The following is a 24,558-nucleotide window of genomic DNA, read 5'->3' on the forward strand; positions in this document are numbered from 1 at the left end:
AAAATAGGCCCTCTGCCCCACACATTGGCTGTTCCTATTGTTCCTGCTCAGTAATAGCAGTGAGGAGCCCGCACCTGTAGTCCCAGACCTGCCGGCTGCTGGTGCTATTTCTGTGTTGACAGCGTTTTAACAGCAGTGCCACCACATGGCAGAAGAGAAAACAAGTTTAGATGAGCAAGCAAATTACAGGAGAGGCCAGAAAGAGAAGGGACGGAGGGCTGGGTAAGAGGCCCCAAGTCTGTCTTGTTTCCCGTGGGCACAGATGGTCTAGTAGCTACTCTGAGTGGACTATGACCTGGATTGCCAGTGAGAATCAGAGCCCTGCCCCTTTATGTAAGAAGCACAAGCAGGACCTGTGCTCCTAATTCAGAAAGGCAAAGAGGAGTCATTTTGTTGCTGGTAACATTAATCCATGCTATGAAAGAGGAAATCATCCTAAATAGCTCCACACAAAACATACTTGCCTCCCTCTCTCCATGAGATCGCACCAGCCATGCCTGGAATGAGGGACACCTTTAGGTATAAAGTTCCTTAATGAGGGAGGCGAGGCAGGCAGCTGGGTGCCAGCTTAGAACCACGTGGGGTTCAGAGCATGACTAAAGAACATTTTCTGGAGCCCCTGTTTCAGGACCGAGGGTGATTCACAGACTAAGCCCTGGTGGAAAATCCACACCTCTGTGTGATGTAGTTATACCAACCAAACCCCCGGAGTAGACAGTGCTCTGTTAACTGAAGGGCTTCTCCTGTCAACATAACTACCGTCTCTCAGGGTGGTGGAGTACCTACCCCGATGGGAGATACTCTCCCATTGGCATAGTCAGTGTCTTCACTAAGCAGCACTGATGCAGTGCTGTAAGTGTAGACAAGTCCTTAGAAGTGAGATGCCAGCAGGACTGACTAGGATTCAAACTAAATGGGTCCTCTGCAGCAATTGGGACCCCATCACTGGAGTCTAGATGGAGACAGCCCCCATTCTCAAGTGTAGAAAAGGTGGTGTGTCTAAATTAATCCTTTCTCATAAACATGCTCCCAATGTTTATGTAACAGGAGGTTAGATGAATCCCAGGAAGCCACTGCCAGGAGCAGAGCTCTCCAACTTGGCTGTGCCATGGAAGGGAGCCAAGGGTTTGCCATTGAATGTGTTACAGCAGGATTGTCTCTGTTCTAATGGATTAGGTTTGACCATTGGGGGTTTTCTGCCCCATGATGAGTGACGGGTTACATGTTGAAGGCTCTGTGAGGCAGTGTGCAGCCCTCAGTCCCATGGGCATACGAAAGAGGGTCTGTAGAGATCTACCTGCCAGGGACATGCTGAAATCTATAACTGCGACCAAAGCACTTTGCAGATTTCAGGGAAGCTCTTCTCCCCTTTGAGATTCGATGGCACTAAACCCTTGTGAATCATAAAGGCTGGGGGACTGTCTGGCTCAGGTATCAGCAATGGCATATAAAGCCTTTCACCTTGATATCACTATTGCCCGTCTGTCCCAGTCTGACCCCTTGCTGGCTGGCTCTCAGTGGAGGGACTCAATGGGCCTTGGAGAATGAACTCCTGCTTAGACCCCAGTGCTGGGCTGAGGAATATTGGTGAGGGAGGCTTGCATTGCTCTGACCCATGTTATATCTGTTCTGTGGCCATCGGTCTCTGGGGTTCTTGGGCCAGCATCTTTCACTAGTGGTGAATTAATTTCTGAAGAAGAAAACAGGCTCAGGCGTCTCTTCTTTGTCCCATGCTCGGGTTCTGACATGTTAAAGTGACCCCTCGTCTTGCCAGTTGTGTTTAATATATTGATGTCTGCACATTTTTGCCCTGGGCTCCCCAGTGCAGCACCAGTAAGCTAATGTAGGCAGGCAGTGCTTGGCCTGGAAAAGGGCTGAGTTCTGTGAATTCCAACAGGAAACTTCTGCTAATAGCCCTGACAGAGGACTCTGAAAGCCAGCAGTCAACTTGAAACTAGACATTTCTAGAAAGAGACAGCTGCCTAAAAGCTTCTATTTAGGGAACAGAGAGAGAGAAGAGGTTTGGCTATTGTGACATGGGGCCAGTGATAAATGTGCTGGGAATCCCATTTGGAATGGGAAATTACTGACAAGAGTCCAATAAAACAACCAGCAGAACCAGAGAGCCCACGAAAGGCCATGATGATACTGTGCTAACCTTGCTGTAGGCCGGAACAAGGCGAGACTTCAAGCAATCTGTGAAGCTAACTGGGAATGTGCTGCCGCATATCTGCATCCTAGTGGATGCTCATTGCAACCCCAGGAGTTTAGAGGAAGGGGGCAGGCTGGCTCTGTTCAGTGCTTCTCCTTTTTACGTTTCATCTTCTTTTCCTTTCAGTTCAGCATTGCTTTTTCACTTGCCCCTCCTATTCCCTGCGTTGCCTGACACAGCTCCAGGATCTTATCTCCTCTGCCTGGGGAGTGGATAAGCAGGCCTGATACTGATGGAGCTTCTCTTGATGACATGTCTGGGTTGTTCCCTATCTCCTATTTGTTCAGTGCCAATAACAAGTGTTTTATCGTGTAGATTATTAAACAGCATTGGAAGGATAATGCTGTTTTCTTTGTCACTATCCAACCCTCATTTGGATTTGGTGACACAGTATTTGAACTGGTTGCTGTGCACACTCTATACTGACGTTGTCCAGATGCCCACAGGACACATGCCCCCAGCATCAGATGTTTTTCCTGTGCCAGTTTTGAAAAATTATAGTGACACGCAGGGCTGGATTTAGGAGCAGGCGAAAGCCTGGGAGGGGGTGGGGGTGCTGGCCTTGGGGGGGGGGCTGTTTTTGTTGTTAGTGTTAAAGGGAAAATAGAATGTTTGAAGTAAAATGTTTCATGTATTCCATATGTGGATTCATTTTTCACTAACCTCCTAGAATGTTCCTGGACCTTTGCATGCAAATTTATTGTCTTATATCACAGGGATAAATCATGCATGCAAATCATTCATCAAAGTCGTGAATTGGGCTACAAATACAACAAAAAATAAGCAGCAAAGAATCCTGTGGCACCTTATAGACTAACAGACGTTTTGGAGCATGAGCTTTCGTGGGTGATCAGAGGTGGGCGTTGACATTTAAATAGTGAATGAGAGAGCATCGTCAGGGTGGTGCTAAGTCATGAAGTCAAGACAAGCAGTTTGTTTGATGAGATAGAGAAAGAGAGCAGTGGAGGGATTCAAAGAGAGGGATGTTATGGTCAGGGTAGGGCTAGGAAACTGATCTTTACAGCAGTGTTCTGAATGGATGAGAGTAGGGCAGGATTGCATTTGTTGAGGTCAGTGGAAAAAGTTGCATCTCATCATTAGGCCAAACGCAGTTATTTTCAATCCTTGTCATGTCTGGGTCCCCTCCTGGAATCTGGTCTGTCATGACTGAACTTAGTATTATGAAAATAACTAGGAGAGTTAGTTGTTTCAGTTTGACAAAGCTGATGGCAAAATGAATTTAAGTGTCTCAGGTCTTTTAGGGCCGTGTTTAATCATTGACATTCAGAACTTTGTGTCTGATCAGTTCAGAATCCAAGTAGTGAAGAAAATATTTTAATAATGAGTCTGTAGGTGAATTATGCTTTGTTCACTGTAGGATGGCGTTTGAGCATAGACAATGATTGAACAAAATACTGCAGTGTCTCATCCACTTGTATATGCAGCTTTGGAACCATTTCACAAGAAACAAATAGACTTTATAGTTAAGGACAGTATTTTCATTCTGAGTTGTGCTTCTACACAGCTTTGCTAATGCACCTCAGTACCATCTGAGGCACCCAACTCTCCTCATCATTGCAGTCAATCCTGCACAGCTTTGTTGACCCAGCCAAATCCTGTCATGCAAATGACATCCTAGATTTGCAGTCCTGGGCTTCTCCTGAGCAGACCTAGACAGTTCCAGATTTTAGTGTGTTGATTCTGTGATAACTAGGCTGAGACCCCAAACTTATTTTGCTTTGAATACATGAGCTTGTGGTTTTTTTCCTACAGGTATTTTAGTAGCCAGGTACTGAAATCAAAGGATTAGCTTGCTTGTCAGAATCCTTATCAATAATGCAAAAATAAAAATAGATTTTTATTTCCAGCAGAGTGAACGTATTCATTCATATAGTATAGCATACAAGCTCTGCATCAAATGCGGAAACTAAACTTCCTTTACTGTATAATGTCTCACTCCAGGGCAATAGTTGCTTTGGAAATACATATTCATATTAATGCCTTCCACTCTGCTGGCTGCATGGGGCACACTGTAACTCATGGCTGAATTCTGCTTGAAAAACTTCTCCATTGCTGCCGGATGCCTTGCCCCTGGCTGTAATTGTCTTAGCTGACAAAGATTTCAAATACCACTTTGGCGCTGTCTTTACTGAATGGAAAATTGCATCATAAGTTTAATACCACATTTAATGTAAAGCCCTAAATGATCTTTACACAAACATATGAACTACCTTGCTAAAGCTGTCAGCTGAGGTACTAAACACCATTAATTAAAAGCCTAGCTATTTGTTTCTAGTCACAGACTTTTGCTGATGAAAGGCAGGGCTTCTGGAAAGCCCCTTTGGTGAAGATTCTGTTTATCTAGACGCTCCTATAGGTCAGGTAGCTCTTTGAGAGGAAGAAAGTTTGTCATCCATCTCTAGGATTAGGTTCAAATAAGTTATTGGCCTTGTTTATAAAATGCCAAATGTTCATAAAAAACGAATGCTATTCTTTCAAGTATTTGAAGAGGGAACTGACTTGCTGTCTGAGCATGCAAAGAGACTGTGAGCAGTGGCCAGTGGAAATGGTCAGGGAACCTTATAGAAGGGGTAAATAGCATCTCCTGTGGATTCCTCTCCTTTGCCTGTGAGGGATTCTTTGAGAGTCTGGATGGACCCTCATTACCTGCTGCTCTAAACCTGCACCCTCTTGGAGAAAGCATGTTGATGTGGTTCAGAGACGCCCCAGAGGGATCAGTTCTCCATGTTCTTTTCCCTACAGATCCTGGCTTCCCACAGGCTTTGTAGGCCAACCTCCTCAGTTCCTGAAGGGACCATTCGAAAGAAATGCTGAGATGACCCTCACAGAATGACCAGAACCCCTCACTCTTCTGTCTTGCATCTCACTGATAAGTAGGTTTAATGAACACAGAGATAGGGTGGCCCTACACAGCACATGAAAGCCAGTGTGCTGGAAAACAATAGTGCACAGCATCTTGCTGATTGGGAACCTTGGTCTGAGCACGCAGCTTGCATGCGCATTTCAGCTCTGGCCTTGAATCTTGCTATGCAGCTGGGCCCACTGCTCCACCTCCCCACAGGGTTTGCAAGCTGCTATAATGAGCCCCTTTATACAGATATAGCTCAGTTAGGGGTCCCAGACCTCTGGCTTCAGGCCAAACCTGAATGTCTACACTGCAGTTTTACAGCACCACTGCCTGAGCCTCAGTCAGCTGACATAGGCCAGCCACAGGTGTTGTACCACAGTGTAGACGTTGGTCTCTCCTTGGAGGCTGACTCGCTGAGTTGTTTAAATTCTATATTGTGGCAGCGCCTAGAGGCCGTTGCGATTGGTTTGATGTGGTCGGGACATGGCCGGCCCCGGCCCCGCAGCACTACTGGTGGTCGTGGGAATCACTGACAGGCCCGGCTCTCTGCGAGCCTCCGGGTTCAGGCCTGACTTTAAACTGCTCCCCCCCAGTCTCACCCCCTGCTCCCGCCCAGTCACAGACCCGCCCCCCAGTCACACCCCGACCCCCTGCTCCCGCCCAGTCACAGACCCCCGCAGTCACACCCCGACCCCCTGCTCCCGCCCAGTCACAGACCCCCGCAGTCACACCCCGACCCCCTGCTCCTGCCCAGTCACACCCCCTGCTCCCGCCCAGTCACAGACCCCCGCAGTCACACCCCGACCCCCTGCTCCCGCCCAGTCACACCCCCTGCTCCCGCCCAGTCACAGACACGCCCCTAGACACTCCCGCTGCTCCCGTCCAGTCACCGTCCCGCCCACAGTCACACCCCCTGCTCCCGCCCAGTCACAGACCCGCCCCCAGTCACACCCCCTGCTCCCGCCCCAGTCACACCCCGACCCCCTGCTCCCGCCCAGTCACAGACCCGCCCCCAGTCACACCCCCTGCTCCCCCCCGTCACACCCCCTCCTCCCGCCCCAGTCACACCCCGACCCCCTGCTCCCGTCACAGACCCCCGCCCCAGTCACACCCCGACCCCCTGCTCCCCCCGTCACACCCCCTGCTCCCGCCCAGTCACAGACCCGCCCCCAGTCACACCCCGACCCCCTGCTCCCCCCGTCACACCCCCTGCTCCCGCCCAGTCACAGACCCCCGCAGTCACACCCCGACCCCCTGCTCCCGCCCAGTCTCCCCCCGCCCGTTCAGGGTGGGGGTGTGTGTGTGTGTGTGAAAGACACACCGCCCCCCCCCATCTGGCGCATGCGCAGTGCTGCTCCTCTACCTGCCCCGCTGTTTCCGGGTCATAGGGGCATTTCCTGTTGCCTGGCGGCGGCTCCCCCCGGCCCCTCGGTAAGTGACGGGGACGGGGGGGTGTCAGCGCCCCAGGCCTCGCGCTCCACCGCCCGGCCACTGCCCGTGAGCGCAGCCGCCGCTGGGCCGGGCCCGTTGGGCTCCTTGCCCCGCTGCGGTGCGCGGCGAACCCGGCCCGGGGGGCGGCCGGGCCCAGGCTCTGCCCCGCGGGCCCTGCAGTGGGCGCGTCCCGGGGGGCCCGAGCCTGGCCCTGGGGCTGCGCTGTGCCCGGGCGGCCGGGGCCGGGGCCGGGGCCGGCGGGCAGCGCAAGCGGAGCTGCCCGGCCTGCACCCGCGGGAAGCGCCCCGGGCTCGGACTGTAGGTTTGTCGGACATGCTCGAGCCCGGGGGTGGCGGAGCCGTTCCCGAAACGTCCCTTTCTGGAGTGCGGGGGCCGCGGGGGGCGGGTCCCTGGCCCCTGTTCGCCGGGAGCCGGGAATGGGCGACAGGGGATGGGTCACTGGATGATTAACTGGCCTGTTGGCTCCCTCTGGGGCACCTGGCACTGGCCGCTGTCAGCAGACAGGACACTGGGCTAGATGGACCCTTGGTCTGACCCGGTCTGGCCGTTCTTATGAGTCCTCCTTGCATTCTGGCATTGGGTTTCAATTGACTGGGCACGCCTTCCCTGACACCAAAGAAGAAACCAGAAGTTTAGGATCCCTCACCCCCTTATTGAGGTTTGAAGTATGTCAGAAAATCCTAGAGTTTAGGGGTGGAAAAGCCCCAGCAGGGGGTCTTGTATCTCCTGCTTATGCAGGATTGTGCCTTGTGGGGCAGTCACTTTCTCATGGTGGAGACACCCATGTACTGCCTATCTGTGTAAATGAAAGGGTTTTCTTGTTTTGTTTTGTATTCTAGCTGTAGTGATTGTAGGTACAGCACATTTCCAACTCTTCAGTAGCTAGGCGGGTAAAAACTCTTTCTGTGGACTGCTGCACTGTGTCTCTATAACTTGTATTGAGTAAAAAAAAAAAAAGGAGAAGTCTGGTGGCACCTTGCAGACTAAGATTTATTTGGGCATAAGCTTTCATGGGTAAAAAACCCTTCTGGGAGCTGATAGTGTACTAAAGTAGAGGATAACTTATTTTAGTTGATTTTATGTTGTGATGTACATAATCAAGTTGGGGCATTAGGAGATGAGCCCCTGTCTTAGAAAGTTGACCATCTGGGATGTTTGAGGGAGGTTATTTTCTCATATTTGGGCAGTTGCTTTATATATCATGTTAATTCACTTTTCCTGTAGGTCAGACAGGACTTTTATTTTTTTATCTGTGTAGAACATGAGTCTTCAGAACAGACTTGCAGGAAGAATATGTAATCTTTGCCTATTCAGTGTTTTTATAGTATAAAATAAATAGAATAGTATGAAAAAAATAAGTGGAGTTAGTGTCTTGTCTTGCTATCAGATATGTGGGATTAGTTGTATAAATTTTCCTCTGTACTTAGTTTTCAAAAGAAAATTTTATACTGCAGTTTTTCGTTTTTGTGTTGCAGTATCACAGACTGTGTATGTGTGTCAAGTCTCCTTAGTTACTAAGCAGAATTTAGTAATGTACTGTCTATCTAAGAGTTTTATACTGCATGCCTGTCACCATAATATCTGGGCTTCTTCCACCTAAAATCAGCAGCAAAAGTGAAGTCGCTAATGGACTTCCTAGAGTCTTTGGCACATCTCCCTTATTGAGGTTAAAAACTCTGCTTGAGTGGTTGGTTGGTTGGTACTTACAGCTGCAAAGCAAAAATACATATATGAAATATGACTCTCAAACAGGAGCTATCAGACATTATGTGCTGCACTTCCACTTAATGTTCACCTATCAGATGTTTTAAATATCTTTTGTAATTATGTCTCAGTTGCTAATTCACTCCCTTAGCTATAACTCCATAATGCTCTTAATAGCATGTTTAGACACACTTTCAGCATTTGTAGTTGGAAGAGTCTGAGAAACTAGAAATGGGGAAAAAAAATTAGGTTAAAATGCTCATTTTGTATTGCAACAGTTAAAAAAGAAACAAAGTGCCTGATCTGAATCGGTTTTGTTATTGAGTTTGGGTTTAAAAAAAAAATTTTTTTTGTGGTGGTGGTGGGAGGGGGAGTGATTTGAAAATTACTTATCTAACGTTTAGAATAGAATTTGTTAAAAACAAATACATTGAGAAAACATCCCCTTGCTTGTTTTAGGAGAGAGAATAGTCTTAATAAGGAAAATGAAATGACTCAATAAGTACAGGTTTCATTGCTTTTCAGTGTAGCTTGTTCCTGCTGCTACATCAGATTGTACAGTTTTGCTTCTGCTCTACTCATTTAGGTGTTAGCAGAACAAACAGGTGCCAGTCACTGGAGCCACTAGGACAAAGTTAAATCTGTTCTGAACTGATTATGATACATGGCCTGGATTTACTGAATTCAGAAACTGCTGCAAGTTCAGCTGAAACTCCATCTCCCTGATGAGATTGTCACAGACAGTTCCCTTTTCTGGAACTGTGTACTACCGGTAGTAACAAAAGAAGCTGATTGCGTATCTTCAGGTCTATTCAGCTACCTTGGACTATGGATACATCAAAATGTTCTTATGTAAGATCTATGAAATATTATAAACAACTTAATTTCCATAAGCATGTGGTGGTGTGTTTTAGTGGCTAATCCTAGATGCACTGGTGTTGGAAAGCACAGTTTGTGATTTAATTCTAACTATTTGTGCTGTGAATCAAAATGGAGTTTACAGCAAATTAGTGTTTTAAGGCGTACTTTTAAACAAATACCTGTATAGTTAATCCTCCAGAAGCACATTCATCATGAACTACATGACATTTCCTGTAGAGTCAGGCTAGAGAAATAATCTTGTATTTCATATGGAGAGAAAAGGTTCCTTTTTGGTTTCTGAAGACTCCAAGCATGTCTGACAGCAGAGGAATCGTTAATGTCAAGGGAAAGGTATTTGGTTCACAGTTCATTTCTGTTAGGTCAGATCCATTAGGTAGTGAGCATATCCTTGGGCAAGCTCTGTACCTTTGCAAACAGTGACAGAGATTTCCAAATCTTATAACTGAATTGTGCTTCAAGGATGTTTTCAGTCTTTCTCTGTCTAATTTAAAAAAAAACAAATGCACCAGAACCACATCGTGACTATTAGCAGTAAGGATTCAACCTGATTACAGCATACCTAGATGTTAGCCACAACTGATTTGCAAATGACCAGTTAAGAGTGATTTTACTAGGTAAAAGCAGCAAAGAATCCTGTGGCACCTTATAGACTAACAGACGTTTTGGAGCATGAGCTTTTGTGGGTGAATACCCACTTCGTCGGATGCATGTCCAACTACAGAAGCAGTTTCTCCTCCCTTGGTTTTCACACCTCAACTGCTAGATCAGGGCCTCATCCTCCCTGATTGAACTAACCTCGTTATCTCTAGCTTGCTTCTTGCTTGCTTATATATACCTGCACCTGGAAATTTCCACTACATGCATCCGACGAAGTGGGTATTCACCCACGAAAGCTCATGCTCCAAAACGTCTGTTAGTCTATAAGGTGCCACAGGATTCTTTGCTGCTTTTACAGATCCAGACTAACACGGCTCCCCCTCTGATACTTTACTAGGTAATGCATTTATTGTCCAGGGGGCAGGGTCATGCCCATTCATCATGCCTGGTGAGTCATAGCTCCACATAGGAGCCCAATATTAATTATTGGACATTCTCGTATCTGCCTGTCAGTCTTGTACTAGTTGCTGTGGGAGGGAATGTATTGGCAGGTCCAATTTGGCTTAATGGGTCAGTGACTTGTCAGATACTGTGGGTCAGCATAACCTGGCAACATCTCTTGGGCTACCTAATGTGTTGTCTAATAAAAGCACTCCTACATGTTGACTTGTAAATTGGTAGTGCCAGTAGCTGCATACACCTTGAGTAAATATTAGCTGAATCCTAAATTGTCAGTGGTGGTTCCAGAGCAGCTGGATTTTAATAGGTGCTGAAAGAATTTCCGTATTCTCAAATTGTGCTAGATATCTTGTTACATTTTAGCCTGTTGGGCTTATGGTACTGTTGTAAATATTGTTATGAATCTCAATAAGTCTGGGAGAGAGCTGTTTATTTTTACATAAAGCAGAATTTCGGATCAGTCATCCACCTCAAATGTTTTATTTAGCACTTTGTATTGTATAAACTAACTTTTGGGAAGGCAAGGGGAAACTTTTATATTCTACCAGAAAATAACTTTAATATCTTTGGTCATTAAAATGATCTTTTATGATGTTTGTTATTGACTATTTGCTCTGGAACATTGGAATTGCCATACTGGATCAGACCCATTCTCCATCTTGTCCAGTATGCTGTTGATGAGTGGCCAGCAACAGATGTTTCAGAGGAAGCAAGAAACTCCACAGGAAGCAGATGTGGGATAATCTGCCCGCCCTGAAGGCCTCATCTTAATCTCTAATAATTAGAGGTTGGTTTAAATCCTGCAACATGAGGTTTTAGTTCCCTTCCAATACTCTTTTTGTTAGTGTTAATTGTTATAACTCTGGGTACTTTTGTTAAGCATATAAATGTCCATTGCTTCTTTGAATTTTGCCAAATTCTTGGCTTTAGTAAAATCAGGTGGCAAAGAGTTGCACAATCTAATTATATGTTGCATGAAAAAGTATTTTCTTTCGTCAATTCTGAATTTGCCATTTTTCAATTGCAGAAGCTCCCATCTATCTTTTCTAGACAAGCCATTATTTTATTTACTTCTTATTAATCTCCTTTCTAAGGTAACAGTCTCAATCTTTTCAATTACTCGTCATTTGAGTTTTTCTATGCCCCCAATCATTCTTGTTGCTCTTCTCTGAACTGTCTCTAATTTTCCAATATTCTGTTCAGAAAGGTGCTCTGAAGGAATAGAGAATGCTAAAAGATCTTGTGTTTAGAGAGAAGAAATCAAATCCACCAATCTGCAAGAGAATGAGCAAATGTATATTATTTCACCTTTAACTATAGTGATGATGCTGCTGCACTACAGTCAGAAGGGTGTCAAATAGCTATAACAAGCATATTTTATAAAATTTGGTGGGATTATAAAAGGCTTTATCAGTTTCTTTCACTCTGGTTTTTTTCACATTGAGTGGGCAGTTTTAGATACAACACCTGCCCATGAATTCTCTTGCCAATCTTTGAGGCTTTACAATTGCATTTTTTCCTATTTTCTAGAGTGTTTCTCTCTCCCTTGCTGTGTGAAAGAATTCTACAACAAGGGAAACAAACTGACAATACAGGGAAACAATGAAACTGACTGTTCACACGGTACTGTCAAATAGATAATTAATCTCCCAGATTTGGTAATTTTAGGTGTTGCTTGTAACAAAGATAGGTGAACAGTTTTCCACCAGAAGTATATTTTTCAACTGATGTCTCTTTTAAAGTTATCTTAACAAATACATAAGTCTAGAGAATAGGACATAGTCTTACTAATGGTTAAAGAAAAAGGAACTGTTTAACCTAATCACTAAGGGCGGGTGTACACTTAAAACACTGCATCGGCACAGCTGCAACACTTATGTGAACTCCCATCAGCATAGTTAATCCACCTCCCCAGGAAAAGCTCTCCTCTACACTGGGGGTAGGGTTGGTATAACTACGTCGCTCAGGGGTGTGGATTTTTCAAACCCCTGAGCAATGTGATTATACCGATATAGGTCTAAGCATAGAGTGATACAAGTGTCCAATCAGTTTGATCAATTGAATGTTCATGGTAGCTTTTTGTATTATAACTTTTTGTAAGTGAATAAAAGATTTAGAGAGTCAATGTGAAGATTTCCCTTTTTACAACGTTTTAAATATATTTTTAGTCTTTTGTGGAAGTTTATTCAAGCTCACCCAAATAGTTATATATGGAATTCTAATGAAGCTTGTAGGTGCTTATAGCCAGCATTCCTAGGTGTACGGGAAGCTGAGAGATTACTTTTACAAAAACATGATATTAGCAAACTATAAAATGCATGTGTACTGATGACCTTACACCTGTGACCTTTTGTAAGTGGAACACCTAGATTTCAGTTTAAACCTATCAAGCACTGTAACAGTGGCATAATATCCTTATTGTTAATTTCTTTCTTTCTTTTTTTTTTTTTTTTAAATTGGATTGTGTTTAGCTGGTGAAAGGTGCTAGATTGACAGCTCTGGACACTGATTATTCACACAGCTGGTATAGCACAGGCAGCGGTTGGGGCAGTGTTGGGGAGAAAGTTATCCAGTGTGCCTCAGTCCTGCCCCAAGCATAAGAAGGGAGTTCAGTCTCCAGGGCCTGTTCAATCACACATAATGTCATTAAATACTTGGTTTCTAATTCGAGTTTTATGGTGGTTTCATTCAAAAGTTTACTGGTTTGTTGCATGGGTGCGTTTGCCATTAGGCTCTTCATTATGTCCATTGAGAAATCCATAACAAATACTGAGAGCTCTTTTGGCATCTTCCTGAATCTGCTGATTTTCCCTTTTTTCTTTGAGCTCTTCATTTTGTGGGGTGCTTGTGTTGTTTTAGTGGGTTCATCAGCTTATACCCCATGTCGAATGGCTAATACAGAATTCTTTCTTTGGTTTAAAGTTAGGATTGAAAGCACTTTTAAAACATTTAGCATCATCCAGTTTCAGTATCTAGTTCATTTTTTGCAGTATTTCTAGTTTTAGTTGCCAAAATTAAGCTTTTTGCAGAGATATTTTCTATTGAAAATTCTGTATGTGACATGCACTTACACTTCTCACGTGTGGAAAAAGCATGCACATATGCACCTTTCATTTCCAGTTGTCATCTCATCCCCAATGGGCCTGAGTCTGTGACTGTTATTAATTTAGTTAGACAGAGGAGGGTAAAGTACTATCTTTTATTGGACCAACTTCTGGTGGTGAAATAGACAAATTTGGAGTAGCACAGAGCTCTTCGGGATATTACCTTATCCTCCTTGTCTCTCTAATAACCTGGAACCAACATGGCTGCTAACATTAATTTATGTAGATATTTGGCCTGGATAAGCATGTTGTTTGTATTCTCTTCTCAGACATTTATTGTAATTGTGGAAAATACTGCTGTGTAAATGAGCATGTAGCTATCTTACACCAGCAATACTTAAAACAGGCCACCCTAGGTGCTGCTGACTGGCACCATAACAGGAGTTATATTTCTGCATGGATGAACATTGCTTGAACAGTTTTCCCCAGTGCATTAGGCACAAACAGCCTTTTCTCAAGCAGTTACAGTGCAAGTGTTCCTGTTCTAGCTGTCGTCATAAGCATGTTTTGTGTCCATTGCAAGAAGAAAAAAATCAGCTTTCCCTTAATATTTGAGTTTCTGATGTCCTGCTTCTATTGTCTCCAGATAAGGAAAAATCTTAATTTACAGAGGGCCAGGGGAGCTACTGGAGGATGTGTGAGAGTGGTGTCATCCAGTTGGTCCCCTCTGCCTTGCCCACCCCTTGGGTTATAATTATTTTGATGGGAAAAGGGCATTGGATTTAATCTTGGTTGGAAAGGTCTTGTGTGTTATCTCTTATCTCAGGATGCTCTAGTGCCATGATGTGGAAGCAATTGCCTTATGCCATATAAAAGTGGTGGCATCAGGATCATTGACACTACTTTGAGGGTCTTCTGTTGCCTATTTCAGTTAATTTAATCAGTTCCTATTCACCATCCACATGTAAAAAGACACTGTATACATTGTACATGAAGAATTACCCTAGTCTCTGAATTTGTTTGGTCTATTGCCTGAATTAGGTAACTTGATTCAGTTTGCCTTGGAATAACAGTTCAGAATCTGAAGAATATGGTGCTCTGACAGAGGTGGTAATGAACCAGAAGAATATTAGTGAATAATGAGCTCTTTACAGAAAGCAGTGAGAGCTTTTAACAAATATCCTCCTTACAAGAGTTTACTAGAATTAATTACATTTGTTATTTGCAAGATTTTCTGACAGTTATATTTTTGTTTGGGAGTGTGTTTCTCTCTTTGTAAATGGGCATGTAATGCTCATTTTTCATTTCATTAATGTTTGTGAGAATGATTTGAAATATGAAGATTGTGTATACTTTTCATTTTGGTGAGGTGGGGAATCTGAGGTGAGATCAAGGAAGAAAACTGGTTGCTGGTTTCTTCATTAAAGTTTAGTTAAAAGATGGTGGCAAAGGAATAGACTTGATTAAACAAGAAATGGTTCGTACATCATATGCATATGCATGCATGCACACAACAAAAAGAATAAACTTGCAATATACAAGGTAAAAATATTGTAGAAAAAGGGAGTAATTAACTGCACTTTTGTAGGAGACTGAAATATTTCATATTGTCATTAGGAGACCATGCAAATAAAGAATATTGTTCTGTGCCACTGAATAACAATATGAATCTGCTATATCCATTCTACTGTACTAGGGTTGGAACAGCAGTATATTTATGTGGTACTGTTCCTGCCTTAGGTTGCCGTCTGGAGATGCCCCAAAGGTACTCTGGTAATGGTGTTCTTTCATACCCACTACATCTTGTTGGCACGAGCTTTTTAAATAATGGCTCTTATCTTCATTCTTACAAGTTTGAGCATTTTGGTGTAAAACCAAGAGTTGACATTTCACAGTAAGTATTCCCAGTGGAATACCTGTTGTCATTTCCTGATCCTTTCAAATCTGAGAAATTGGTTATTTCTCTCTGTTGAAATGGGGAGGGTAAGAATAACTTAAATGTTTTGTACATTTCAGACTGTGCAGTAAATGTCCACAAGAACTGCAAGACCTTACTGGCTGAATGCAGCAGTACCAGACCCAAGGTTGGTTTTACAACTTTTCTTCCTTTATAAGATTGGAGTAATATCACCTAAATAGTGTATTGTATTCAGTGGAGTTACTCTGGTTTACACCAGCTAAGAATCTGACACTATATCTTCAAATCCTTGAATAGTTACTAACTGGTCCAGATAGTATCCCTTGATGGTTTATGTATGTGTGGGGAAACTGAGGCAGAGAGGCTGATTTACCTAAGGCTACATAACAAGTCAGTGTTAGATTCACCCTCAGGAATTCCTGGTCCTTGAGCCCATTATTTGTTCCTGAAACATTCTCTCTCTCTCTCAAAGCAAATCATACATATTCTTAATTTTTGGAACCCCTGTTTTTTTAATGCCACTGCATGGATAAATAGGTAACACAGCATTGTTGGTCCATGTTTGAGGATGCTCACATGAGAGGAGGGAGGCTTGATCAGAACAGTTACATGCTAATTATAATCTGAGCACTGTAGAAATAGTGGTTTTGTGTTCTAAACTGTAAAATCATCTTCTTCTGAATCTTTGCAAGCCATGGCTCAGTGCCTTGACTTCTAGCCAAGCAGTTCATTTTTTACTTATCTCTATCAAAATATGCTCCATATAAGGTTACAGTGTGGTCATAATCAACTATGTATTTGTAAAAAAATTTTTAGTACATTCCTGTGTTTTAAAACATGGTATTTGAATATAATTTCCTCCTTCACTTACCTATTGAGACTTGCATTCAAATTTTGGTGTTTTTTTCCCCACGTGCAACTGTTGGCTTCGGAGACCTAAGGCAGAGCAGGGAGTAATATGGGAAAGAACAGAGAGCACAGAACAGCCCAAGTCTTGGCAGTCAAGAGAGAAGGAATCAATTTTCAGCCCAGTCCTGAGGGCAGAATTATTGTTGGTTTTCTACTTTGTATTTTCACATCATCCTGTGTTGTTGTTTTTAAACATGCAAACGCTATTGTGCCTATCTTCTGTGCAATAGAAATGTTCCATTTGCAGATACAACGTTCTACAAACTCTAATACATAACCAGGCTCCCACAAATTACTCTTAGAACAAGAGGAAGGAGAGAGAAGTAGGCTGACAGAGAACAGAAGACACAATAAATAATGAAATGCAATGAGACCCCCCATAATAATTACCTGCTACAGAAATGTATTATTTATTTTTCCTGCATATTGACATCTTGGCTCTTAACAGGTTGACCTTTGGACATTGCTGTGTCATATGAATGAGGACTTGTCTGTGTGAGAAAGTTGTACTGATGTAATTAAAGTTATGATTTAAATTGCTTTAACTAAACCTGCACAAAGCCCTGTGCAGACACTCTACTTTTGGTTTAAACCAGCTTAAGCCAATTAGGAATTGCTTTAAAATAAACCAAAATAAACTACCCTTAACCTGAAATAAGTGTCCACATGGGTTTTCGTGGTTTAAATAAAGCTATTTAAATCACACCTTTAAACTGTGCAGCTTTCTGATGTAGGCAAGGCTTAGTCCTGCTTATACTCTGCAAAGCATTCTTATCATTTGTTTGTAATTTTTAAGTCTAGATACATTTTGTTTTAGAATATGAAAAAAATTAAAAACTTTTTCTACAAAAGCTTTTGGTTTCCTAGTTTTAAGTATAAGGATCCACCTGTAATCTGTAATTCATGATGCTGAAAATATGGTTCACTGTGAAATGATGCTCTCATCTTTTTAGTTAAGGGCACCCTTTAAGAATTTTTTTATTTTTTTTCTCCTATAGCAGAAGGATTTGCAACACAGACCTCCTGGATCCCCACAAAGTTCACCCCAGTGCTTTTACCCAGGTTTGTACTAAAGAATGATTTCTGTGCTCAAGGCTTGTCTGTTGAGTTCTATACTTTTTTCTTTAATTTGTTTTAGAAACAATATATAGTGTATTATTGAAGGTTAGAAAAGGTCTCTCTTAATAAGATGACTTCATTTTTCCCCATTGGGAATGAGCTAGTAGCGCTTAGAAGTCTCCTGTGTGTTTTTATCCGTTTATATTTTTATTCTATTTTATACCTTCTTGCTGTGTAACCTCAAAATATCGCAGTGAAGAAAGATCGATAAGCTAGTTTCTCATTGATTGCCTATTCTCTGGCTTCTGAAAAGACTAGAACTGTGAACTTGAACCTTCATTTTACATCAGATTTTCATAATTGTCTATTAAAAATTTGCCTGCAGCTGGTGTTAGCTAGCAGTCTCTGAGACAAGCAGGCATTAGCCATCTGAAAGATATATCTTTGTTGTCATAAATTTGGAAAAGGGATTGGGGAAAAATATTTGAAAAGAGCAGTTATTTTGAAGTATAAGCTCTGAAATAGCTTTTTGCTATTGCCATGGAGCTTTCAAGCACTGTTATCCAATAGACAAATCATTTTTCTCCCCCTATCCCACCATGGCTGTGGTGCTGAAGCTGTGCTGAGGCCTTTTGGATCCCACCAAATGGGCATTTTCACCATCACAGAACTTGCTCTCATCAAACAGTCTGTAAGATTCTGCACCTTTGCTCTGAGTTGTTTCTAGAATTCGGATACTGGTATTTATTTTGAGGTACAGCTATTCTTTTCAATCAGTGATTACATAAAATGCTAACAAGGTGTTCTCCATCTAGTGGGTCAGAGTCAGCTCTCTGTTACACTGATGTAAGTGTGTTAGAACTGTTCTGTGTTTGCCCATGTAAGTGAGATCACAGTCCAGCCCTATGTGTGCGTAAATACAATTTTAGGTGGTAGGAGTTGACAGGTGTGTGTTTAAGGGGAGAAACAGACTCCTCAGGTTGTAAGATGACTCGGTTGATAACAAGGACAAAATTAGTCTCTGCCTGGATGCATTGGTCTCTGTTGAGTTGTGTTACTTACTGAGACACATTGTAGATGAGGATGTCTGTTATCTGGAGTGCCAGTGTGTGTATGGTAGGTGGTGGCTGACTTGCATTTCAAGGTGGTTTTTTTTTTTTTTTTTTTAACGCTTTTACTGAGGAAACAGCACAGGGGGACTAATTGTTAGAATAAGATAGGTGACTGTTTTTGTTGCCAAGAATGGCTTTGTCTCCTTATGGGGAGGTTTAGAGACTAAAATAGGAAAAATGAAAGAATAATGAAAATGGAAAAAGTTAATCCTAGGTCTTGTCATTGGAACAACTCTGTGGTATACAGTCTGGTCTGGTGTGATGGGCTAACAGCAATCAATGATGACTCTCAGCAGTGTGCAGACAGTGCTAATTGAACTCAGAAAATGACTTTTTCTTTAGTGCAGACTCTGCTAGGTAGACTGAAAAATGGGAACATAGTCAAAAGTAGAAGGGCTAAGAAGTTGAAAAGAACAGCTAATGCCATGGGCAGTACATGTCTTTACTCCTAGTATACGCTGTATTGAAAACAGTAAGTTGCATCTAACTGGGCATTTTTTTAAGTGAAAGTAATTTCAGGAGTAGGCCTTAAGATGCAAGGAAACAGCACTGAAGGATCCAAGATTGGTTTGACCTTATTGGCATTTAGGAATATTTTGTGTGTGTTCTGCTTGGTTTTGGCAGTGAAAAGATAAAAGCTGTTGGATTTGCTTATAAATACATATTGCAGGACTTTTGGAATGTGGATGACGATTCTGAAAGACTGTATCAGCCTCTTTAGTGCTGTAGCTTTCCTTAAAGGCACTACATCTGCCACATACACTCTAGTAAATTTGCAGTCTGAAATTCTCAAGGAAATTGGCATATACATGAAAATATTACACACTTGGTGAACAAATTTGCTTCTAGCCTGATGGTTCAGCGGGCTACCAAAAAACAATTTTTGCAACCTTTGTTTACCAAGTTCTAGTCCTATCTAGTGTGACATTGGCTTAATGTCTGAAATATTGTTTGTTTAGAAGATGATGGGTACACTGCACTTCCAGGGGATGGTTTGTTTGCACTCTTCCTTCTCCAACTTTTATAAAAGGACCAAAGCTATTGCATCAATAAAAAGAAGAAATTCACTTTTAAGCCAGGAAAGTCTGAAGTCATTTTCTCAGTATAGTTCTGGAGTTGCTGTAGAAGACAGCAGGTTGCTGTGAATTGGATCATTCCTGGCTGGTGAAAGCAAGCAGGGAAATACTGTGCCTGTTGTTAGTTGAGGTTGTCATCATTTCCCTGCTGGAGACTGGATGCTAGCTATCCTCAAGAAAGCTATTATGAGTCCTTTGCTCAAGAAGCTACCCATTGACGCTGACCTTGCTAACAATTGACTAGTATCCATCCAATCTTCCTTTTCTGGCAAAGTCACTGAGTTTGTGTCAGGAAGCTCTGGCTTCTGACTGGGCTGTGGAAATCAGTCAGGTTTTGGACTTAGGAATGAGACACATAGGTTCCATTGGTAGAGGATTTCCTCTTGTTGGTGGATGATTCTTTTGGGTCTGTCAGCTGCCTTTGCTACAACTCACCACTAGGATTTACTGATACATCTGCATTTCCTAGCAGCAGGGACAGAGTTGCTTGCTCTACTCCTTTCTTCATGAAAGGGTGCTTTGGGGCAGTTTCTCTTTCGCCTGGAGGCAGGGCACCGTAGGGGTCTGTTTTATTATTCCTTCTGTACATGGGCGGGAGGAATAGAGGCTACATTGTTTTCAGTATACTGATGATCTTTGGATCTGTGTCTCTTGTATGTCAGACTTGGCTGGTACAGTGGGATGTGGATGAGGGCTTGCTGAAGTAATGTTGGTAGGATGTGGGAACCAACCAGGAACATTAAGGAAGATGACATTGTCCATCCAGTGGAGGCAGCGACCTGTATTAGAGGTTAGCAAGTTCAAGGTTTTATAAAAGAGGGAGTCCGTGGTTGCTTAGGTAGCAGCTGAGGCCCAGGGCACTCAGTCATGTGCACCTGACTCTGTCAGATACGGACCTTGCCTCAGTTATCCACACCTTAGTCTCATGTCACAGTGATGATAGTCAGCATTCTATGGGAGGCTGTACCTTGGGACTGCAAGGAAGCTGAAGTTAATGCAGAGCACTAAGGACTTCTGTTAAGCAGGGTTTCAGTCAGGGGACACATAACCTCTGTATCTGAAGAAGTGGGTATTCACCCACGAAAGCTCATGCTGCAAAACGTCTGTTAGTCTATAAGGTGCCACAGGATTCTTTGCTGCTTCTACAGAACCAGACTAACACGGCTACCCCTCTGATACATAACCTCTGTAATTTGCACTCGCTGTCTTTTAGCTGCCAGGTGGTGGTCAGGGTTAGTAAACAGCCTTAAGCAGTTTGGGACTTGGCTACCTAGATTAGGTGGCATCACTTCCCAAGTAACACTACCGTGTTTGTGATCAAGCGCTCAAGCTAGCACTAATACTCCGTTTTCAGAAAAAAGGGGGTAGAGGCAGTGTTATGGGAAGGATGTCTGACTTTGGAACTCACTCCCTGCCTTGTTGGTCTGCCGGAGACTAGATAAGAACTCCAAACACTGAACCTCTAGAGGCAGAAAAACTCTTTAATTCTCGCTTTTTTGTTATGATCACAGCATTAAAATATTGTGTTCATGATAACAATAAAATGATCTTCCCACGGACTTTAATCAGGCTTTTGATACAAACCAGCTGGCTTTGTAAGCCAACATTTGGCAATAAATGGAACATTTTCTCATGAAAGGCTGGATCCTGCCACGTCTTATGCACTTAGTCCACTGAAGCCAGTGGAACTCTTCCTATGATCAAGTGTTTGTGGGATTGGGTCCTAATATTGAAATTTATTTTGTATTTAAAGACTTGTAGTCTCTTCCTCTAAAGAGGCATTCAGTAGCCATTGGCCCTCCTCGCGTGGAAGTCAATAAAACAATACACAAAGGGAAATCTCTGGCATTTGTATATTTAGTGGAATAGCAAGTTGAACATGATCCATCTGCTGCTTAGCTGAACACTAATGTATGTAGCCTGGAGTAATAAAGGCTATACTTTCATTGCCGTGTTTTGGTAGCTTCATGAATCAAAAGACTGATTTATACATGTCACCAGAACTGCAAGATGGAATTAAAGTCCCATTCTATGCACATATTAGTGATTATATTTAATAATCCCTGGTTTTTAAAAACGTTACCCATATATCTGTCCTTGGCATCATCTTACTCCCCATTTGGTGGAATCTGTGCTGCTCCCTTCCTCCCTTGAGTTCCCTTCATGAGCTTTCCACCTCTCCTCCTCTGGCTTTTCTTTCTGGGAGTCCACGCTCTTCCTGCCCCTCTCATTGCAGCAGAGCAGTCCTGTGGGTATTATGAGCACTTGGAAGAAAGGGCAGCTGCAGATTTAATCAGCGATGTGAAGTTTTAAAGATTGTGTCTGGCTGGTTTCTCCACCTGTGACTTTTCTAAAATCATTATGAAAAATAAGATAATGCACTTTGTCTCCAGTTCCTTATTCTACATTACAGGCATTAATACTAAGAAATTATATCTATGCCAGGCTTCCATGCATTGTATTAAATATCTTTCCAGTTTGCAGTCTGTATAGATTTTAAAAGAATTGAAAAGTTGAAGTATTAAAATTGAGTTTAGCTGTGGTATCTGTTAGTGTGTGTATAAATCACGATGTAGCAATAAGCATGTCAGAGAACTGTTGGGTTTTTTTGTGATCTCAGATTTTTCTTGTTTGACATGAAATGTTCTATGCCCTTGTACAATAGGGTGTGAATAATTGTGTGTAGATTATGGTGTTTTACTAAAGGAGAAGATACTTTGCAATTTCCACACTAAATGGGCACAGCAGGGACCAATTTCCTGCACTTCAGACCTGCTGATTTAGCCAATACAGTACGTTAAGTGGCAGCTTTACATTTCTAGAAGGATCACAAGGTAGTATAAAAACAGTGCATCTGTGGGGCCACTTTACTGCGCTAAATCTTAGGGCAGCCAGTTGCAAGCATGGGGAATACAAATTCAAAAAGCAGTGGCAGAAACAACACAATGCCAGCTCCTCCTGAGCTGTCTTTTTGTAGCTCATTTTCAAGAAAATGGAATGAGAATGTCTTTTTGGACAATGAGCTCTTGACATCCAAGATCTTGTCTGCTCTCCAGCCACGTTCAGAGAGGAGGGGTTTGAGAGCAGGCAGTTTGCAGTGTGCTCCTCACTTTTTGAGCACCAATTCAGTTTTTGCTTCTGTAGCAGCTTCTCTGAAGGAGCAGCCCCGAAGTGCCCTTCTGGGATCGGATGGCACCCCAGTTCTGTCTCGGCATCTCGGCATGACTATCACCCAAAGAGGAAATTCGCAGTCTGCATTGAATACTGCTGATTCTGTTCATAGATTTGGGTAAGTAGACAGCTTCTCTTTTAAGCCACTTTGTTTTTACAGGTACAGCAGGAAAAACAGTTACGGAACTAAATCCCTTCCAAATTAAGGACATGCATTTATTGCAAGCTGTAGAGAGTATTAGATGAACCCTTACTGCTGATTTGCATTGAGAAATGCTCTCCAAATGGACAGCTGTTTGTTTCTTTGTGAAGCTGCAAAGTCTCTGTAGTTCCTTTCTGCTATAGATGAAATACCATGGATTATGGTGAAATTTGGATTGTGGTATTTGAGTACCCTTGTCTAAGCTTTATTGTCCATTAAAGTCCTTTGCCTCTAGGTCTCTGGAAACCTAGGAATAGTTTCTTAGGCTGAATTTTTTGGGCCATGTAGTGTAGTTGACAATGCTGTTTAAATTGAAACAGTCCTCTGTTTTAATCAAGGAATATTTCAGAGCTATGTATCACATTTCTGTTTGCCACAATTGTGTGTCATCTTATTGATGGAGCTTTTAGTTTTGACCCTACATAGGCTCAACATAAAATTAGGTGCCTTTTAATGTGTAGTACCAAAAGTTGTATAAGAGTTGATTGATCAAGAGAAGAGAATAAGGGACTTTAAATTTAAACTGAAAATTTATCCATTGAGTTTCAGTGTTTATTACCAAATTGAATTTGACTATTTCATGTAAAAAAGCAAGGATAGTCTTTGTTCAAACTAATTAGCTCCACAGTAAAGGAAGAGTGCAAATTAAAATGGTTTGTTATAGATAACTTAGTTGTGCTTTTCTCTCAAAAAATTAATATTCTATGTTAAAGTAACACAGTTGTATAATTTTTTTGGCTATTTAGACCAATCACAGGAGAAATGGATGAAGGGGATTCGGGATTTATAAAATTTAAGCAGACATCAGATGATGTTGTCTCACTTGCACCTTCAACAGCAGAATCCATTTTTCTGGAAGGTATGCAACTTCTGTCTTTTGAGGATTTCCTGCTGTTGTTTTTACAAATTGAGTCTCAGAGAGACTATTGAAATGTTTTAACTCTCTTTATGTTCATAAAAGTTATTGGAGGATATGTCCAGGGCATAATGTTAGTTAAATGGAATGTGCTTTTGATCTAGATGCATACTCTTCCTCTCTGAGAAGTGAGATAGAAACAGATGCTCATGAGTTTGAGGCAGAATCTTGGAGTCTCACAGTGGAACAGTCTTATGCAAAGGAGCAAAAGAGAGCAGTTATAAAAAGGCAAGATGTCATTTATGGTAAGAACAATTTATTTCTGTCATTTACATAGTGCTTCTATTTTAAAATGTCTCCTATTGCTATTTTGATTAGTATAACAGGATTCAGTGATTTCAGTGCCTCCCTGTTTTCCCTTGTGCTTAGAAGCCAGGATTGTGTGAAGATTTTCCCTTTTCAACCCCTGGACATGCTGTGTACTTGGGTTCTGATTTGTTATATTGTTAAACAACTTGTGGTTTTCAGGTTGCTAATGTAAGCTGTAAATTCCACCTATAAAACAAGGCAATATCCATAGCCACCATCTCGAGCCACGATCTGAAGATATCATAATCCTAATCAGGGTGAAACTTGGTCACTACTTGGTTGGAAGATTTCCAAGGAAAGCGTCGGTACCCTAGTAGAGCAGTGATCGTTCTTCAGTACTGATCCAGGGCCCCAGAATGGTGTTTTTATGCACATCAGCGTGGCTGAAGGACTATCCTTCTAATGAGACATAAACTTAGAACTCCATGTTCTTAAGGATCCCATGGTTCCTTTTGCAAGAGTAGGCTTGTCAGGCCAAATTGCAATCTATAATCCTAAAACTCCCTCTAGGGTTTTAATTGGATTATAAGGAGTCTTCATTTCTCCTTCTAGAAACCCTTTCAAGAAGTGTTCCTGGTTCAGAATGCTAGCTTGATTCCAGCCCAGAGAGGAATGAATTTTTTTTTTAATCCGGAAGTTCTTCACAAATTGCGTGAATAGGGATTAT

General features: G+C 42.4%; 1 protein-coding gene across 2 annotated transcripts in view; it reads left to right on the forward strand.

The window, feature by feature from the left end:
- Positions 1-10,883: 10,883 nt before the first annotated feature.
- ARHGEF18 (Rho/Rac guanine nucleotide exchange factor 18) overlaps positions 10,884-24,558 on the forward strand; it is a 43,099-nt gene continuing 29,424 nt past the window's right edge. Inside the window, exons 1-6 of one of the 2 annotated variants that reach the window (XM_044998671.1) lie at positions 10,884-10,962; positions 15,236-15,303; positions 17,045-17,108; positions 22,438-22,582; positions 23,413-23,525; positions 23,687-23,827. In XM_044998671.1, the coding sequence (XP_044854606.1) occupies positions 22,515-22,582; positions 23,413-23,525; positions 23,687-23,827 (322 nt within the window). In that variant the 5' untranslated portion in view covers positions 10,884-10,962; positions 15,236-15,303; positions 17,045-17,108; positions 22,438-22,514. Of the gene's footprint in view, positions 10,963-15,235; positions 15,304-17,044; positions 17,109-22,196; positions 22,583-23,412; positions 23,526-23,686; positions 23,828-24,558 lie in introns of those variants that run through there. The other variant, XM_044998670.1, reaches the window with a different exon arrangement.

Source organism: Mauremys mutica, chromosome 24 (assembly GCF_020497125.1).
Source record: "Mauremys mutica isolate MM-2020 ecotype Southern chromosome 24, ASM2049712v1, whole genome shotgun sequence".
Lineage (NCBI taxonomy): Eukaryota > Metazoa > Chordata > Testudines > Geoemydidae > Mauremys > Mauremys mutica.